At 39.4% G+C, this 21270-nt stretch overlaps 1 protein-coding gene and 1 long non-coding RNA gene across 8 annotated transcripts; both read left to right on the top strand.

Moving 5' to 3' along the window:
- Positions 15693 to 18131, top strand: LOC109207540. Of its 7 annotated transcripts, XR_002065028.1 has the most exons (5): positions 15693 to 15994; positions 16344 to 16468; positions 16971 to 17059; positions 17495 to 17534; positions 17620 to 18131. XR_002065028.1 is itself a non-coding variant. In XM_019370482.1 (3 exons), the coding sequence occupies exons 1-3, from the start codon at positions 15822 to 15824 to the stop codon at positions 17003 to 17005; spliced, it is 333 nt and encodes a 110-aa protein (XP_019226027.1). In that variant the 5' UTR covers positions 15693 to 15821; the 3' UTR covers positions 17006 to 18131. The 7 variants fall into 7 exon arrangements, 1 of the variants encoding a protein (XP_019226027.1); XR_002065029.1 differs by having other exon boundaries at positions 16971 to 17935; positions 18017 to 18131; XR_002065027.1 differs by having other exon boundaries at positions 16971 to 17773; positions 17863 to 18131.
- On the top strand, positions 18210 to 18586 carry LOC109207564. Its single transcript, XR_002065032.1, has 2 exons — positions 18210 to 18290; positions 18407 to 18586. It is a non-coding gene; the product is annotated as an uncharacterized LOC109207564 (long non-coding RNA).

Raw genomic sequence — 21270 nt, forward strand, 5'->3', positions numbered from 1 at the left:
CGGTATGCCTATAGCAACTCGGGAAATATCTCTCTCCATTTTCCCTTCGCATTTTCTAACTTCTTTTTCAAGTTTTGGATGATGGTCTTGTTTGTGGACTCGGCCTGTCCATTTGCACATGGGTGATAGGGCGTTGACAGGATTCTCTTGATCTTATGATCTTCGAGGAATTTCGTCACCTTACTGCCTATGAACTGTTTCCCATTGTCACATGCAATCTCGGAAGGGATCCCGAATCGGCATATGATGTGATCTCAGATGAAGTTGATGACTCCCTTTTCTCTTATCTTCTCGAAGGCCTGTGCTTCCACCCATATCGAGAATTAGTCAGTCATAAACAGAATAAATCTAGCTTTACCTGGTGCTGTTGGTTGGGGGACGATGATGTCCATCCCCTATTTCATGAACGGCCATGGTGATAAGACTGAATGTAGTTATTCACCGGGTTGGTGGATCATCGGCGCAAACCTTTGGCATTTATCACATCTTCGTACGAATTTCTTGGTGTCCTTCTCCATATTGTCCCAATAGTAGCCTGCCCTGATCACCTTCTGAACCAAAGAATCGGCACCGGAATGGTTTCCACAAGTGTCTTCATGAATTTCTCGAAGTACATAATCGGTGTCCCCAGGTCCCAAGCATATAGCTAGAGGTCCGTCTAAGGTCCTTCAATATAGCGTTCTACTCTCGTGGAGTGAAAATCGAGCTGCTTTGGCTCGGAGGGCCCTCGACTCCTTTGGATGTGTGGGTAGCTTCCCGTTCTTCAAATAGTCAATGTATTTGTTCCCCCATCCCATGTTAGACTTGTTGAGTTGACCTCGGCGTGTCCTTCTTCAATCACTGAATTGGATAGCTGGACAACGGCCCCTAGGAGTATGTCATCTTCTTCGATGGAGGACCCTAGGTTCGCGAGCGCATCGGCCTCACTGTTCTGTTCTCGGGGAATATGGACCAGAGTCCATTCTTTGAAGCGATGCAATATGACCTGAAGTTTGTCCAAGTATCTTTGCATCATGTCTTCTCGGACCTCGAAGCTTCCATTCACTTGGTTAACTACCAGGAGCGAGTCGCATTGTGCTTCGACGATTTCATCTCCTAGGCTCTTGGCCAACTCAAGACCTGCAATCATAGCCTCATACTCGGCCTCATTGTTAGTGAATTTTGGAGTTTTTATAGATTGCCTAATCATGCCGCCTGAGGGAGGCTTCAGAATGATGCCTAGCCCGGACCCTTTTACGTTCGAAGCTCCATTGGTGAATAGGGTCCATACCCCCGATAATGTGCCCGCTTCTAGCAAGAGTTCTTTCTCTACCTCAGGCATGAGGGCAGGCATAAAATCAGCCACGAAGTCCGCCAAAATTTGGGACTTGATATCCGTCCGAGGTTGATATTCGATATCATACCCCCGAGCTCGATGGCGCATTTATCCAATCTGCCCGATAATTCAGGCTTGTGCAAGATGTTTCGATGAGGGTATTTGTTAAAACACATATACGGTGGCTTTGAAAATAAGGTTTTAGTTTCTGAGATACACTTATTAATGCAAGAGATAATTTTTCTAAGTGGGGGTACATGGTATCTGCATCTCCCAGAGTCCGACTCACGTAATAAACGGGGAATTGCGTACCTTTTTCTTCCTGAACCAACACACCACTTACTGCTACTTCGGATACGGCCAGATATAAGTATAACATTTTATCCTTTTTCGGGGTGTGGAGCAAAGGCGGGCTCGAGAGATATCGCTTTAACTCTTCTAAAGCGTGCCGACATTACGGAGTCCACTCAAAGCTGTTTTTCTTTTTGAGCAAGGAGAAGAAATGATGACTTTGATCTGACGATCTTGATATGAACCGGCCTAAGGCCGCTATCCGCCCGGTCAGCCGTTGCACGGCCTTCACATTGTTCACCACTGTGATTTCTTCAATGGCTTTGATTTTGTCGGGGTTGATCTCGATTCCCCTATTTGACACCATGAACCCCAAACATTTGCCCGATCCTACCCCGAAGGCACACTTCTCGGGGTTGAGCTTCATGTTGTAACTTCTGAGGATATCGAATGTTTCCTGCAAATGAGCCAAATGGTCCTCTGCGCGCAGGGACTTAACTAGCATGTCATCAATGTAAACTTCCATAGATTGGCCTATTTGATGTTCGAACATCTTATTAACTAGGCGCCGGTACGTAGATCCTGCGTTTTTTAGCCCAGAGGGCATTACATTATAACAGTATGTACCATACTTTGTGATGAACGAAGTCTTTTCCCTGTCTTCGAGGTTCATTTGAATTTGATTATACCCGGAGTAGGCGTCGAGAAAAGTGAGGATCTCGTGGCCGGCCGTGGCATCGATAAGCGATCGATGTTGGGCAATGGGAATGAGTCTTTGGGGCATCCTTTATTCAAGTCGTTATAATCTACACACATTCTTAATTTATTTCCTTTTATGGGAACCACTACCACATTAGCCAACCATTCGGGGTATTTTACCACCCCTAATCGACCCTATTTTGAGGAGTTTTATTACCTCGTCTTTGATGAACGCATGTTTTACATCGGATTGAGACCTACTCATTTACTTCACTGGTTTGAACCTGGGATCGACACTTAGTCAATGGGTGGTTATTTCCGGCAGGATCCCTATCATGTCTAAATGGGACCAAGCGAAGCAATCAATGTTAATAAGAAATTGAATGAGTTTTTTCCTGAGTTCGGTAGTCAATCCCGTTCTTAGGTATACCTTTCGATCTGGAAGTTGCTCGATCAGGACGGCTTGTTCGAGTTCTTCCACCGTTGATTTTGTTGAGTCAGACTCTTCGGGGGCAACAAAGGTCCGAGGGGTGATGAAGTCTTCTTCGTCATCCTCCTTCGAGTGTTCACAGACCACCTATTCCTCGGGGATTTACCTCTTTCATGACTCGTCCTGAACGGGGAAAGTCGATGCCGGTGTCATGTCGTTTACTGTGAACATCTCCTTAACTGCATGTTGTTCTCCGTACACCATTTTTATACCGTCTTTTGTTGGGAATTTCATCATTTGGTAAAGAGTTGATGGTACAGCCCTCATGTTGTGTATCCACGGTCTTCCAAGTAAGGCGTTGTATCCCATGTCACCTTCGATGATATGAAACATGTTGTCCTGAACTGTGTTGGACACGGTGACTGGGAGGATGATTTCCCACTTCGTTGTCTCGCTCGCCATGTTGAATCCATGGAGGATTCGAGAGGTGGGCGCGATTTGGTTGAGCAGTGCGAGCTGCTAAACCACCTTCGATCTTATTACGTTGGCCGAGCTACCCGGATCCACGAGCACACGTTTGATTTGAATGTTATTCCAAAGGAAAGTGACTACCAGCGCATCATCATGTGGTTGGGACAAGGCCTCTATGTCTTCTTCTCTAAATATAAGGGCGTCCTCGGGTATACAGCTCCGACTTTGTCTTTTCGCTGCGATGGACGCTCTGGCCCGTCTGAACATGGGTCCCTATAGGACGCTGGTTCCTCCATTGATCATGAGAATGATGTGTTGAGGCTCTTCTGGTCCGTTCTTTACATGAATCCCAACACCGTTGTTTTCGTGTGCTTTCGCTTAGTTAGACATTTTGCCCTGAAATCAAAGATTCTTGGACAAGAAAAAGTGTGAAGGGTAACTTGTGTTTTCAGAAAACTAACGCCAAAACAATCACTATTATTTTTAGCCCCACGGTGGGCGCCAAACTGTTTACCGTGAAAATGGTAACTACAATTATATTTGATTTTGTGGTTCTAAAAATACGTGATTTATCTGAATACTTGTTGTTAGACAATAGATGCTAAATGTGAGTAAAGAAAACAAGAAATGCAAACCAATAAGGTAGCAAGGCTGGGCCTCGAGCTAGCTGGAGCAAGACCTCGAGGTCTAGTCGGGCTAATAGCTACGAACGATCGATGAAGATCAATGATAATGAGGGCCTTATAGATGGCCTTTTGCGATTAATGATGAGCAATAAATGAAGAACAATAATGAACAATGAAAGAATAAGCAATAAATGTGAAGAACAATAGTGTTAACAAAGAGAGCAGAGAATGTTGTATTTTATTCAATTTATTGTGTAATAATGCCGATCCCTTACAAAATGACCAGGGTCCCCTTTATATAAGAGGGGGGGAAGCTTTGTATAGTACATGTCTAATCATGATAGGGAGATACTATTAGTACAGCTGTATAATGGCTCAGTAAGGATTTATACTGCCATTTGCAGGCTTTGTCAGTCCTCATCACGTGTCTACAGGAGCCTTCCGCCTTTTCATAACGGTCATCGTCTTACATGTTGCCTCGAGGTGCGTCACGGTGCCATGCCGAGGCGAGTGCTTAGAGGATGAGCCTCGGGCTGTGCTTCGATCCCGTCGCGGCCGATCTTGAAAATGTCATCGAAACCTTAAAATCGGGCCTCGCTGATTTTAATTATATATACTATTCCAAGGTTTTCCTCTTCATAAGATATATAGCCTAAGTCTTCTCAAATACAAGGGAATCCTCTTGGTATAGGAGCTTTGCTTTGAGTCTATCAATTTTGGCTAGAAGGTCGTCCCTTTTGTAGTGGATCCAATTTTTGTAACGACCCGACCGATCGTTTTGAGCATTTGCACTTCGCTCGGTTGTTTGAGGGCATGAGTATCTCCATAAGATGTATTATGACTTATGTGAATCGTCGGTTTTGGTTTTCAGGTTATTCAGAATTCATTTGGAAGAATGATTCTGAGCTAGAAGCTTTAAAATTTGAAAGGTTTGGCTAAGTTTTGACTTTTTATTACTTGACCTCGGATCGGATTTCTGATGGTTCCGTTAGCTCCGTTGGGTGATTTTCGACTTAGAATTGCGTCCGAATTTTGGTTTGGATGTCCGTAGAAGAATTTGGCTTGAAATGACAAAAGTTGGAATTTTTTAATGTTTGACTGGGAGTGCACTTCTGATATCAGGGTTAGATTCTGATTACGGAAGTTGGAGCAGGTCCGTAATGTCAAATGTGTCTTGTGTGCAAAATTTGAGGTCAATCGGACATGATTTGACGAGTTTCGGCATCGGTTGTGAAAGTTGAAGTTTCAATGTTCAATAATTTCGAATTGAGGCGTGATTCGTCATTTCGTTGTTGCTATGTGTGTTTTGAGCACTCGAGTAGGTCCATGTTATGTTATGGGACTTGTTATGGCTCGGGTGAGTTTCGGACGAGGTTCGGATCATTTTTATTCTACGTTGCATTGTTGAAGATTTTCTAGTTCTGGTATGACCGCACCTGCGAAGTGTTGAGCGTATGTGCGGAGCCGCAAAATCGGCAGTTCCATCGCATAAGTGAGAGAGGGATCTGGGCTTGGGGATCACAGGTGTGGGTGCTTGGACGCACCTGCGCAACCGCAGATGCGGTTAGAGTGCGCAGAAGCGCGATCGCAGGAGCGGCTTAAGGATCGCAGGTGCGAGGTTTTGCTAAGTGAGGCTGTTTCGTAGAAGTGAGGAATTACCGCAAAAGCGGTGGTCGTAGATGTAAGGCCCCGTGAATTTTTCTTCTCAAAACCCGAATCTCGTAGTGCCATTTTAGGATCAATTGTTAGAATCTCATAAAGAAAGCTCGCCTCGGTTCGGACCCTTAGAGCTGATCTATGCATTTAAACATCAAGAACCAAAGCTTTTCGGAAGGGTGCAAAAATGCGGTCCAGAATGCGGTCGCATACTTAGCTAATTTGAGGTTAAGAATGCGGTCCATTATGCGATCGCACAACCGATATGCGGACTGCATAACCGTCGCATAAATTCCTTGGGATTTTGTGAAGGTCAGCTCTGCGGTGCATTATGCGACCGCATAATGGGTATGCGGACCACATTTCCGTCGCATACCGAAACAGAATGTTCAGGTTTTGGGAGCCTTTTTGCGGTCCAATATGCGGCCCGCATTTCCACTTTGCGATCGCAAATGCGACTGCAGATCCGACTTGGGGCTCCAATTTTCTAATTTTTAACCTGACGCCCCTATCATTATATTGGGTATTATAGCTCGTTTTGAGCATTTTCTGGACATTTCTAGAGGGAGGGAGAGGGGTCTAAGTGAGAGAAAGTTCTCCCCATCAAATTACTCCATAGAATCTTGCTAAATCCTTGAAGCTAATCAAGTGAAGGCTCCTAAATCTTCATCCCAAGAGATCGAAGTAATAAGAATTTCGGAATTTGTAAAGAGTAAGGAAAGCTATATTGAGGTATGTATGGCTAAAACCCCCTTTTATTAGAAATTGAGCTCCGTTGGCGTTTACGAAGGTGTGGTAAGATTTGAATTGGTTGGTGTACTGATTATTGTTTCACATTGACTGATTTGCAATTTATATGCACATATACATGAAAGATATGCCCCAAACGTGAGTAATTTACTATTCTTGATATTTAATGAAGTATGAAGTATACAATCATGTGTTGAAATGCGTGGGCTATAAGCCAAAGATCAAAATTGAGAATTTTCATGCTAATCATGTGAACACTTACATGTGCTTGCAACTTGAATTATTTTCGTATGTGCCTATGATCATAACTTGCAAGGTGAATATTGAAAAGGAAAATGATGAGATAAGTGTGGCCTAAAGTGCCCATGAATTGAATTGATACATGAAAGATAATTGATTCAAGTGAGATGATTAATGAGAAAGAAACCACGCCTAGGCAAGGCGGCCTAGCCGATCGGGCCGTGATCGGACACCATGCCGCACACATGGTGGTGATGTGCTGATATTGAACTCCGGATAAGGTAAATGAAATAGTGATTGAGATATATGCCTCCAATTAGGCAACCTAGCCGGTTGGGTCGTGATCGAACTCCGCTTAGGATAGCAGTGGTATCGAGAACAGTGATGAACGTGTGAAAGAAATGCCCCAAACTAAGTTATGGGAATTATGTGAATGATTCTATGACTTGCATATTTGATCCACCTATGTGATTTACTTGTCATTGCTCGGTAGTTCTTTCTAGTAAAATTGTGTTTAGTTACACATACTAGTACTATTCCATGGTACTAACGTCCCTTTTGCCAGGGACGCTACATTTTTTTTTAATGAATGTAGGTGGATCCGTAGCGGATAGTGTCGATCGTGTGTAGCGCACCATTCTCCTTCTCAAAGATCTTGGTGAGCCCCTTTCTCCTTCAAGGGGCTACATTGCACACCTCTTGCCTTTTTGGACTTTCACTTTTGAGGTATAGCCGGGGCCTTGTTGCCGGCATTGTCACAATTATCTTTTGTATCCTTAGAGGCTCCGTAGACATATATGTGGGTCAGATGTGGGTGTCGGATGGGTGTGCGAGCTATGTTGTAATTCTATACTTATGTTGCCTACGAATTGTAACTCTATGGGAACTTTGGAAACTAACTTATCTACAGTTTAATGTTATGAACTAAAATGAACTAAAAATGTCGAATATACTATCTTCCATTGTTGAATAAATGAAAGCATGGTCCCCTTATGCGTATTAAGTTGGGTAGGTAGTGTTTAGTAAGGCTTGCTCAGTTGGGGTAACTCGATTGAGCGCCGGTCGCGCCTCCCGAGGTTGGGGCGTTACAAACTTGGTATCAGAGCCTAAGGTTTTAAAGTGTCCTAGGATGTCTCGGAGCCGTGTCTGGTAGAGTCCTTCTTATCGGTGTGTAGTCGACCACATCTATAAGTTGGAGGCTACTTGGGCATCTAGGAATAATAGCCTTCTTTGATATTCTGGATTGTGCGGTGAAACTGTTTCCTTCCTAATCAAAGCATTGTTCTATCTTTCAGTATATGGCACCTAAGAAGAAAGCGAGAATTGGCCAAGGAGCCAATGCCACCCCAGGAGTGGCTGATGATTCATTGCTTGATGTTACGGGTGAGGGTAGTCGCCCTGCTAGTACTCTGCCGGATCCTTCTATTCCAGAGTAGACTACCCCAGCTCCTACAACTACGGAGGGCACCACTATCCCTCCCATTGATACTCCTGCTCCGCCTCCAGCCCCAGCTTCCGGTTCTGGTATTTCTGATGGGGATCTTAGGGGAGCTATTCAGATGTTGACCCAGCTAGCGGCCTCTCAGGCCCAGAGGTCAGGTATTGCACCCAGTTCATCATCTAGTCAGCAAGGGGATTCCACGAGTTCCAGGGTGAACAGATTTCTTCAGTTAGACCCTCCAGTATTTTTGGGTGCCAATCCAGAAGAAGACCCCCAGGATTTCATTGATGAGATGCACAAGACCCTCAGGGTGATGCGTGCAACTGAGACAGAGGGAGTAGAGTTGGCTGCCTACCGTCTGAATGGGGTGGCCTATGCGTGGTTTGAGTTATTGGAGGATTTCCGCGAGGAGGGGAGTCCTCCGGCCAGCTGGAGTGAGTTCGCAGATGCCTTCATAGATCACTTCCTGCCTGCTGAGACAAGGGCAGCCCGTGCAGCAGAGTTTGAGAATTTAAAGCAAGGTAACAAGAGTGTGTGGGAGTACCACATGGAGTTTGCTCGCTTGTCCAAGTATGCCATTCATATGTTGCCCACAATGGAGGCCAGAGTGCGCCGATTTGTTCAGGGCCTTAATTCTTTGACCATTAATGAGGCTTCTACGGCTGCATTGAATTCTGATATGAACTACGGGAAGATGGTCGCATTTGCTCAGGCCACAGAGAGCCGTAAATTGAAGAACAGAATGGAGAGAGAGGGTAACAGCAAGGCCCGGTCTACGGACAACATGGGAGAGTCACAAGGTGGGGGAAGATCAGCCTTCAGGGGAGGATCATCAGGGCCTTCCCAATCTGTTGCACAGTCTACAGCCAGTGCACCGCCATCAGGGCCCAACCAGCAGCAGTGGAGTCGTTTCAGGCCCGGTCAGGGCAACAGGGGATCCCATCAGCGGGGTCGATCAAGAGAGAGGTCCCAAGCAGCAGCAGAGGTCCCCGTGCCCCAGGTGCGGGAAGATGCACTCAGGGATTTGCTACATGGAGCTACCTATATGCTATGGATGTGGGATGAGGGGTCATATCCAGAGACATTGTCGTGTATCTCGCCAGGGAGCGGGCAGGGGCACAGGTCAGCCTTCCAGTCCAGCAGCTGCTACATCTTCAGCCCCCTCTCCAGCTCGAGGTACCCCAGCACCCGCAGGGCGTGGTGCAGCTAGGGGTGGTGCGCAGAGTTCAGGAGGTCCCAGCCGATTCTATGCTATGAGTGGCCGCCAAACTGCAGAGGCTTCTCCAGATGTAGTTACAGGTATTCTGACTGTCTAATCTCAAGATGTGTATGCACTTATTGACCCCGGTTCCACCTTATCCTATGTTACCCCATTTGTTGCTATGGAATTTGGGATAGAACCAGAACAACTTCATGAACCATTCTCGGTATCTACTCAGGTTGGTGAGTCAATTTTGGTTGCTCGAGTTTATAGAAGTTGCATTGTTACGGTGTGCGGTAGGGATACCACGGCCGATCTTATTGAATTAGGGATGGTCGACTTTGATGTCATAATAGGGATAGATTGGCTTTATTCGTGTTTTGCCAAACTTGACTGTTGGACCAAAACTATGAGGCTTGAATTTCCTAATGAGCCCGTTATTGAGTGGAAGGGAGATAATGTAGTGCCTAGAGGTCGGTTTATTTCCTACCTTAAGGCTGCAAAGATGATTAAGAAGGGGTGTATCTACCATCTAGTTTGGGTTACGAACACCAATGCCGAGGCACTTAGCCTTGAGACTGTACCAGTTGTGAATGAATTTCCAGATGTCTTTCCAGATGAGCTCCCTGGGATTCCACCAGATAGGGAGATTGATTTTGGGATCGATGTGATGCCAGGCACACAGCCTATATCAATTCACCCTTACAGAATGGCACTAGCAGAATTGAAAGAGCTAAAGGAACAATTGAAGGATTTTCTAGAAAAGGGTTTTATCCGGCCGAGTGTGTCGCCATGGGGTGCACCAATCTTGTTTGTAAGAAAGAAAGACGGATCGCTGCGGATGTGTATTGACTACCGGCAACTCAACAAAGTCACAATCAAAAACAAATATCCTTTGCCAAGACTAGATGACTCGTTTGATCAATTGCAAGGTGCTACGTGTTTCTCGAAGATTGACTTGCGGTCCGGGTATCATCAGTTGAAGATAAGGGAGCGAGATATTCCAAAAACAGCCTTCAGAACTCGGTATGGGCACTTTGAATTTATGATAATGTCTTTTGGACTAACAAATGCCCCGACAGCTTTCATGGATCTTATGAATAGAGTCTTCAAGCCTTTCCTAGACTCTTTTGTGATAGTGTTTATTGACGACATTCTGGTGTATTCCCGAAGTCGGGAGGACCATGCCGACCATCTCAGGGCAGTTCTGCAGACTCTTCAGCAACATCAATTGTATGCGAAATTTTCAAAGTGTGAATTTTGGCTTGAATCGGTCGCGTTCTTGGGCCATGTCGTTTCCAGGAAAGGAGTTATGGTTGATCCTTAGAAGGTTGCAGCAGTGAAGAATTGGCCTAGACCTACCACTCCTACTGAGATTCGCAGTTTCTTAGGCCTGGCCGGGTACTACAGGAGGTTTGTGGAGGGGTTTTCTACTCTTGCCTCTCCATTGACTAAATTGACGCAGAAAGCCGTTAAATTCCAATGGTCCGATGCTTGTGAAAAGAGTTTCTAAGAATTGAAGTCAAGATTGACAACAACACTGGTATTAGCCCTGCCAGAAGGTACAGAGGAGTTTGTGGTGTATTGCGATGCTTCGAGAATCGGGCTCGAGTGTGTGTTGATGCAACATGGCAAGGTTATAGCCTATGCTTCTAAGCAACTCAAGAATCATGAGAAAAACTATCCAACCCATGACTTAGAGCTGGCAGCAGTGGTGTTTGCGCTAAAGATTTGGCGGCATTATTTGTATGGGGTTCATGTGGATGTATTTACGGATCATAAGAGCCTTCAATATATTTTCAAGCAAAAAGAGTTGAATCCGAGGCAAAGAAGATGGCTAGAGTTACTCAAGGACTATGACATTGATATTCTCTACCACCCGGGAAAGGCTAATGTCGTGGCAGATGCTCTTAGTCGAAAATCTATGGGGAGTTTGGTTCATTTGGGGGCGTATCAGAGGCCGCTAGCCAGGGAGGTCTACTAGTTGGCCAGTTTGGGAGTTCGTCTTGCGGACTCTAATGAAGGAGGGGTAATTATACAGAATAGAGCTGAATCATCGCTTGTAGTAGAGGTGAAGGAAAAACAATTTAACGATCCGTTATTAGCACAATTGAAAGAGGGGATTCACAAACACAAGACCATAGCTTTCTCCTTCGACATGAATGATGGTACTCTACGGTACCAAGACCGCCTGTGTGTTCCTGATATCGACGGTCTTCGGGAAAGGATCATGGCAGAAGCTCACACATCCAAGTATTCCGTGTACCCAGGTTCTACAAAGATGTATCATGACCTCAAGGAAATTTATTGGTGGAATAACATGAAAAGGGATGTGGCGGATTTTGTGGCAAAATGTCCGAATTGTCAGCAAGTAAAGGCCGAACATCAAAGGCCCGGTGGATTGGCTCAAAACATAGAAATTCCAATGTGGAAATGGGAGATGATCAATATGGATTTTGTGGTAGGTCTGCCGTGCACTCCGCAGAAGTTCGACTCAATTTGGGTGATCGTGGATCGACTCACGAAGTCAGCACACTTCTTGCCGGTTAAATCTACCGACACAGCGGAACAGTATGCTCAGTTATATATCAAAGAAATAGTCAGGTTACATGGCGCTCCAGTCTCAATCATTTCCGATCGAGGGGCTCAGTTCACAGCCAACTTTTGGAAGAAGTTTCAACAAGGTTTGGGGACGCAGGTAAATCTTAGCACAGCTTTCCATCCACAAACCGATGGACAAGCTGAGCGGACTATTCAGACGCTTGAAGACATGTTCGAGCTTGTACTCTTGATTTCAAGGGTAGTTGGGATGACCATTTGCCACTCATAGAATTTGCTTACAATAGCAGTTTCCATGCTAGTATCCAGATGGCACCATTCGAGGCATTGTACGGTAGGAGATGTAGATCCCCCATTGGATGGTTCGAGGTCGCAGAAGCAGAGTTGATAGGGCCGGACCTCGTGCATCAGGCCATGGAGAAAGTCAGGGTTATTAAAGAAAGGTTGAAAACTGCTCAGAGTCGCCAAAAGTCTTACTCGGATGTTCGTCGCAGAGATTTAGAATTCACAGAAGACGATTGGGTATTTCTGAAGGTATCCCCTATGAAGGGCATCATGCAGTTCGGAAAGAAGGGAAAATTGAGTCCGAGGTATGTCGGACCGTACAAGATCATTCAGAGGATTGGTCAGGTGGTATACAAGCTCGAGCTGCCACCCGAGATGTCATTGGTTCACCCGGTCTTTCATGTGTCTATGTTGAGGAAGGTAGTGGGAGATCCGTCAACTATTGTGCCAGTTGAGACTATTGAAGTTAATGAAGAGCTGTCATATGAAGAAGTTCCAGTTGCTATTCTTGATAGGCAAATTCGAAAATTGAGGAATAAGGAAATTGCATCCGTGAAAATAATTGTACTTTTTTAAAAAAGGTGAAAAATGATAATCAATAATATATAATTTATGAATAATGAAAGAAACGGGCGCAATTAAATATTTAAAAAAAAGATCTTATTAATATCAATCGAATAAAAGTTAGTGCACTAATATAAAAATAATAATTAATAATAGAGGTAGATTTAATGATAAATTCCTACAAGATTACGTATTTATACCTTTGATGTTCTTTAAATTATAACTTAGAATATATTTTGTTATTGAAAATTAAAATTTAAGCATATATATATATATATATATATATCTCAATGTGCGTTACACGTTTATTTCATATCATATGCCGACTTTAAGAATTTTTGTATGATTTATAAAGGTATTTGGACACACACTTTTGAAAATGTATATTTATTTAAATTTTATCTATTATTTTAGCTTCATTTTTAAATAGGAAATTTTGAAGCTAAAAATTTGTTTCATTATCTCAAAAGAAATAATGTTTCAGTCACAAAAGTTTAACTTCTTATTACAGTGAAATTTATATCAAACAGAATTTCAAACTTCTTTTCAACTTCAACTTTAACTTCAAATACTGATTTTTTAAACTTCAATCAAATATTGTTAAAAAAAGATAGAAGTTATGCTAAATTATGTCAAAGAAATTAATTATTCAAAATTTATGTGCTAAAAAAAGACTAAAACTTTTTTTTTAAAGACTAAAATATTGCCGGTTCAAAATTCAAATTGATGTTGTCTCCTTTCAACATGGAACAAATAATATTATTACTCACCTTAAAAGTTATTTATCAAGTCGATAAAGGTATCTTACCTTTGAAGTTATAAATATAGACAAAGTATTTCTTTTGTAAGTTGTAATGCCCCTTCCGAATTAAAATAGTAGTGGTTAGTGAATAATATTATCAATATGTGACTATTTAATGATATCCATATTTTCCTGCATATTGTAGAAATATTTAAAGTTATCTAAAAGTAAAATTGTGAAAAAAATTTAAATTTAATGTTAAAGGAATGTAGGCAGCATATTTTCCAAGGAAACTATTTTGAGGATAGCAATTTCTCTACATTGTGCATAATTTAATAAAAATTCGATACTAAGGATATAAGGCCTACTAAAGAAATTTCAATTATTTAATAATTTCTTCTACCACAAGAACTTAAGAAAGAAAATTTCGAATTGAAGCAAGCATAATGTCACTTTGAAAATTAAATGATTAAGTATCTACTAATCAACCGAGGAAAAATCAAATTAAACCAGAAATGACATAAAGGCCGAAAAGAAGTTCGGTATGAACAAACCAATATTTAGTAATAACAAAAGGACTCAGCATAGTGGTTGTCTAACCATTTTAATGCATTACTAACGCATGTACCTTCATTGAAGAGAATAAGTTCATTAACCGATTGTTTCTTCAATACGGGAATGTGCACCTTTATATTTAAATAGGAGTATATTTTTTCACTAAAATAGAGCATAAATAGATCTGAAAAAGAACGTATAGTTACTTATTAAAAAGACACAACCTTTTAGAAAGGACATGTCAAATCAAATTAGGTTTTTTCTTCTTTATAAATATTATTATTAAATTATATTTCTACAAAACAGAATATTTAAGCTATTTAGAAGGGTATTTATGTAATTTAATTTTTAAGTTATGGGCTTCCCACTTTTAATATAACTAGTCTCTATATACGTGCATTGCTCATACAATTTTAATTATTTTTATGATATAGCAATAAATTAAAGTTATTAAAATATTATATACAAGAGAAAACAATTACTTTGAATATCAATATTATTACCTTAACCTAATACTTGAAATCCTATGATTGGATACCGTCTTAACCGGCAAAGATGATCTATTTGTTATTATGCTATAAGAACAAATACTATCTAAACTTAACCAAAGAGATCATTTTTGCGGTTAAGACGATAACCAATCATTGAGACATAGTTCTTGACATTGTCTGAAGCTATAACAATTTGCAAATTTTAACTTTTCATGTATTGCATTAAGTATAATATTTGTTAGAATTTGCAAATTTTAGTTATTTTTAAAAGTTAAAAATAAATGAACTTTTCGACATAAATATTACTCGATTACTTATCAAGGAGATGTAATTAAAGGTTTATTCACTTGATGGATGACTGAGTATCTTTAACTTTACGACATCTACCTACAAATAAAATATGTATTTCAAGTTAACAAAATATTAAGAGTATGTGTTAGCTCGTACGTCGATTTTCGTAGTCAAAAACCTTATAAGATAGAGACGAAGGTAAAGATTACATAACCCATTTGCTTAATATATTAAAAGAATTGACTACTTGTTAGCCGAGTAACTATAAAACATACTTGGTAGCTATTATATACGCTTTCGCTAACTTATTATGACTTCTATGGCTTACTATTTTTACTTATCTTCTCGAAAGAAATTCCGTCAACGTTAAAATTTTTTACAACATTCTTCTTTTCCCCCATGTAATCCTTAATAATATAAATGAATGTTTTACACTAGTGCCAAGAATTCTTTAAGAATTAATAATATGAATTTAGATCACTATCTTTATAAACATGTCATGTTGTAAAATAATATTATAAAATAAAAATAAATGATACATGTATTTTCTGTGGTGGTCCAGTTTTCTTGTCTGCTAAAATGATTAGGCATACAATCAATGGAGTTGCTTAAAAAGGTAATATCAGTATTGATTTAATACACATTTTGTTTGAACTCGTGTGAGATTGGTTTTTGTAGGAGACGATGGTAACATAAAATATTTCTCGAATTTACAAAGTGGAATAAGGATGATCATAAATCCTTAATATTGCTAAACAAACATGAACCAAAGTTATTAAGGATTTATGATCATCCTTATTCCACTTATATAGTTTTCCAATTATAACGCGTACGTTCAGTTTCAGATCTACTTATGCACATTTACCACCCAAGGATAATTCTGATACTGCTGATCCTACTATTTCAATGACTTCCTCCAATTCAACTAAAGCATGACATTATTTAACTATATAATAAGTGAAACATTTCGGTACGACGAAGGGTAATCTAGAAATACTTTTGTTTTTCAAGGGTATTTTCGTATTTCGTATTTTGCTTTCCTTCACTTTTCCTTTCACACTCCACGCCGTTTTCTCAGAAGTTGCGGCTCACATCTCTGTTCTTTCTCTCCAAAGATTCCTTCGCCACCATGGCATCGAGTTTTCTCTTGGAAGTAGAGTCGCCATGGATTCTATCGTCAACATTTATATTTTCTCTTGAACTTTGGTATTAACATGAATTTTATTTTATTGTTTCTATCTGTGAATTGGTCTTGCGAGGTTAATGGAGTTACTATTAACTTTTTTCATCTATTACATGTTTCTTTATTGAATTTTGTACATGCATGTCGACTAAGAGATGAGGAGAAGAAATACGAGGAAGAGGCCAACAACATAGAGTACAGGAGGTAGGATTTAATAAAGTGAAATACTACCATCCATTTGCAGGATTACTTCAACAAATGTTGATTCTTAGTGCATACCTTCAAATCTTTTTTTATTGGGTAGTTTAACAGTTTTTTTCACAATCACAGACAATTAATCATATTTTTGTTGGTTTAAATATAGGGGTTCTGACTTAATATTTTAAAATTGGTCAGAGTGTGAGTTTAATTTGGTATGTTCGGTCTTTGTTTGTTGTTGCATTGTATTATCGCTCTTATTATGGCCTCTTTTTATGCATGTCATCCTTTGTTGTAACGAACACAATTTAATTTTGGAAATCTTATAAGTAATTTTTAACGGCTTTTCTTACAGGTATAACGATCTAAAAGCAATTGGTAATTTTGGAAGAAAACATCAACTCAGGGGCTTATATTCTTCTATGTGTTTCTGGTGCTTCTTGTATTGTTCAGTGCATTTCTTCACACTTCAACTGTCAGGTAATTCTAATACCTACAATGAATGTGAGAAAATGAATAATTTTTCCATGTCCTTCATGTGTTAAACAGTCTGCTCTAACAGAAGGAAGAACGATAGTAGGTAATAGGTGTATGAAAGAGTGCAATTCTCTATAAAGCAACCTTCTCAGTTGTGACTTGTATGTTCTACTTAAAAATAGGATAACGCTTGAATGGAAAAAAGAAGAAGTTTTACCTGTTACTCAACAGATGCTAATTATAGAAAATAACCCAAAATACTACATTGTCACCATTGGTTGTACCTATCCAGTCAATAACTGTTTATGGTTAACTTGCTATTCCCTTGATTTTTTATTTACATGGCAAATTTTCCTCGGTGCATTTGGTGTAAACATATCATATATAGATATATTTTATGACCAGAATTGCTACTTCCCTTTTTTACATAATGCATGTATTGGACTCTAGCATAACTTGGTAACATATTATACCTACATATCGCTTCGTTTTCCGATTTTTGCAGGCATGAGTGAGCTATACAACTCTACAAAGTGTTGATGTCATACCCAAGGCACACAAAAATAATTTGAAAGTTTAGAAATGTGATTCTTGGTGAGTTTTTGGAGCTTTCAGTAATGCAGAGCAAGCTTGTCTCATATCTTTGGTTATGCCATAATTAGAAACTTGATGATAGATTTTATTCTTGTGTTACGGGATTGGATACAATGAGTTTCAAGATATTGTGGATGATGGTTCGATAAAAACTGGACTTTAAGCATTGAAATACAACTCATATTTTCCTTTTTCCGTGTTCTAGGAAGCTACTGTGCAATACATGGACCTTACTATCTGTTATCATTCTTTATTTCTTTCTGTTATGTCTTTATCTTATAGTTGATTATATATATGCATACAATCAATATTGTATTTTTACTTGGTACCAATGTTCTGAACTATTTAACTTTCTCATTGATTATAAACGTGATGTTCAAAGGTTTTATAATTTACAACCAGTTTCTCATGTTGTCATGTTACTTGCATTCTCAGATTTACACCAGATACTTCTATTCCAGTTCGTTATTTCCAGGTGCATCATTCATACCTGCACCTCAATTTGCTAAAATACCATTTTGTTTTGCGGGCAACCATTAGGTGATGTGAATTATACGCAGGGCTAATTAGTGTGTTCTTCAAGAAAAATCATACCAATCATGAATTGAATAGATTTTCTATAATCTCTTGAGCAATAATGTATTGCATTTGCTTGCTCTTTTGGGGATGGAGTAAGGGAGGGAAAGGGAGCTGAAACATGAAGGTATGGAAAAGGTAAGGATTATATCCAGCATTTCTTTGTGTCCATACTTGGACTTTCCTTTACATTAAATGATGGAGCATGCAAAATTTTGGGGGAATAGCTTTCAGCCTTGTGGAAATCGTGTTTTTCCTGAGAGTTGAGTGTGAGGCTATCTGCTGTCATAAATTTTTCTGGTGAGTAGTTATCCCTTCTTTTGGTTGGTATTTTCTCATTCTTTAGATATGACCCATTGTAGATGCTTTTGGTATGTGCAGGATCAAATATTTTAGGGGAAGTTACAAAGCTCTTTGCAGATGCTGTATTAATTTGCATTGCAAGTCTGATATCTACTAACAGAAAGGATGCATGCCATATAAAAACTCTATCGAGGCAAGTTTTGTGTATTTTCTCTCAAAGAGAAAAATATTTTAGATTATTTATTGTTTCTTTTCTTATGATTTTTTAGGTTTTTATGAATATGTCTCTAGAAAGGTAAAAAAGAGAGATTCAAAGGGCCTCTAGACATTGCATGTGCATGAAAGATCAAAGGTTTTAGCTTCATCCAAATTCAACACTGCTTTCTGCTTTTCTCTTTGGTTTTATTTTACTAAAGTTTTTGTTTCCATGTCAATCTTTTATTCAACATTTCTTTTTCGCAAAGAAAGGATGAAAAAAGTCCCACTTGGCCTTAAATGATCAAGCTGAAAGAAGGTATTAGTGCATGACTGAAAAATGAGTCTGAAACAATAGGCAAACTGCATCAGCAAAAAGCAAACCTGCATCTTGTGGATTACTTTGTAAATTTAAGGACACAGACTACTAATGAGAAGTGTACTACTTTATTATGCATATCTTTAACCTTTCATGAAAATGTGTTTTATATTTCATGACTTGGGTATCTCGTCTATTAGCATTAAGGCAATGTGTTGCACTACGATTACACATAGGAATTTTTGCATAAAACTCTAGGTTTAAAAGTTCTTTTGAAGTATGTATATATATATATATATATATATATATATATATATATATATATATATATAATTTATAATTTTGTAGAGTGTTTCTACACCTTAGTGTTTGTTCGAAGCATCTCTTTCCTTTTAGAGAAAGTTTAAGCAACTTGGGTGCTGCAATGTTAATTTTTCTTTTAAACATTTTCTTTATTGATATGACTAATCTGCATATGAGGGGACCATAAACCGTACTTCTCTAAGATACATATGAAAATTGAGAGAGCACTGTGATTGCCCATAAAATTACCTCTGTACAGATACAGTAAAAACTGCAGCAGCAGCAGTATAAGAACAGATGCAAAAGCTTCAACAGGAAACAGCAAACTCAATCAGGCGAACAACACAAGTAAATGACCAAAGCTAAGACCCAAACGAACCCAAACAGACTTGGAATAAAACCCAGGAAAACTTCTGAACTTCAGCAACCAAACACCAGGAATATTTAAGCTATTTCTATCCTTATCTAAGTTGAAAACTCAAATCAGCAGCCAGAACTTGAAATTAAACTAAAAAACTTCAATAGACTAGCATTTTTTTGGTGTTTTTTGTGTTGTTTTTGGTTTTTGAAGATTTAAGATCTAGAAGGAACTCTCAAATTCTCAGATTTCAGTTTTTTTTTTTTATTTTTGAATTTTGAAATTCAAATTTTCAGATCTCAAAACATTTAGAAATATGTGGGGATTTTTCAGATTCTAAAACTTGTGAAACAAGGCAATGGGCATGCCTTTTTATAGGCAAAACTTGGGGCAGCCTGCAGATTTCTGTTTTACACCCTAAGTCCCTCTTTTATTTTCAGTTTTTTTAACTATTAGACCCCTCATTTCATGCCTTGTTGACCAAGTTATACTGTTAACTTCCTGAAATTTTAATTGGAACCCCATCTAGATGGTTCTAGGAAGCTCTATTTTCAGTTGCTACAGAGATTCTCTAATTGAAATACCTATACTACCCCTAAAATTACTAACCTATATCATAACTAACCTTAGTCCTCTTAAATTTGGTCAAATGACCATGGTTAACCAAACAAAGGGGCTGGAAATTTTCAACTATAACCAAATAGGAATCTTATCATAATTTGAACTAGAATTTATCCTAATCAACGTCATTATAGACTACTACTCTGAATTAGACAGAATTTAAGAACCAAAATTGATAAAATTCCAAATCAAGCTATTTATTATCAAGTAAACAGAAAATTATGAATCAAACACAACCAAATTAAAAGAACAGGTTCGTGCTATAAATTATCAGAAAATTAGAACTCAACCAAAACGAAAATGAACAAATATGAACAGAGAAAAATAAAATCAATTACTGACTCTAGACGGATTGGTAAGCAAAAATAAAAATCAAAACCTAAATCGATTAATCATGAAAAGGAATCAATCATGGAGGGGAAACTAATTCAAATAACAAAACCAAGAGAAAAATTCAGAAACTCACTGATTTTGAGCTTTAATTTGATTGATTTCGAATCTGGTCTTCAAATAATGTTATGTGTTTGTTCTTGCCAAGAACAAACACATAGCATAATTTCAAAACCCTTTCGCACACCGGCTAACCCTGGAAACTCGAACAGTCTTTGAACGAAAACCCTAGATCTAAAATTCGAAGGGTTCGACCTGGATTTGAATGGTTTTGATTTGGGATTTGGGAAGAGGGGGTCGAGGAGGCCATGGGGTGAGATTTTGGTTGGATTTGGAGGAGCTAGGGTTTTGGCCGGGATCTTTGATTCGAGATTCGAAGGGCTAGGATGGGATTTGAAGAAAAGTAAGGCTGGATTTGTAAAGGGGAGGTGAAGGGGAGGCAGTGGTGAAAATTTGGGAACATTTGGACAATCGACGCCGGCGGAGGCGATTTCCGGCCGGCGGCGGCATCAGGGTTCAGGTGAGAGGTCGAAGAGATGGTGAGGGTAGGGGGTTCTGAGGGGGGTGGTAACGTTTGGACATTTAAATACTTAAAGATGTGGGCTTCAGGACCGTCCGATCAAGAAACCTCGACGGTCCTGATTGAATGAGCCCAAAACGACGTCGAATTATGATCTGGGGGGGCTGGACCGGGTGAGATTTTGGGTTTGGGCTGGGTTGAGACTAGGTTGGCTTCATTTGGGCTACTGATTTAAACAGAAACTGGCCCAAAACATGGGTCCTTATTAAGACCTTTTAATTTCTTTTAATTTTTCTTTTTTTCAATTTTTTCTCTTTTTTTCAATTCCATTTCATTTTCATTTCATTTTTGGATTTTTGTTAAATACAAAATAAAAATGAAAAGACCTGATTTAATTCTACAACTAAACTAATTAATTAAAAACCAATTTGAGAATTAAAAGTAAAAAATGCAAAAGGACTATTTTTGTTATTTTCTCTTATTTCTTGTAATGTTAATTAACTAGTAAACCCAAAAAATATTAAAATGGGGTCCTAAATGCAAATTGTATTTTTATGAATTCTATCAACTAAAAATGCACACAAAAATGCAAACAATCACAAGAATTATGCAAATAATCCTAAAAA

The sequence above is a fragment of the Nicotiana attenuata genome, chromosome 2, assembly GCF_001879085.1.
Source record: "Nicotiana attenuata strain UT chromosome 2, NIATTr2, whole genome shotgun sequence".
Taxonomy (NCBI): domain Eukaryota; kingdom Viridiplantae; phylum Streptophyta; class Magnoliopsida; order Solanales; family Solanaceae; genus Nicotiana; species Nicotiana attenuata.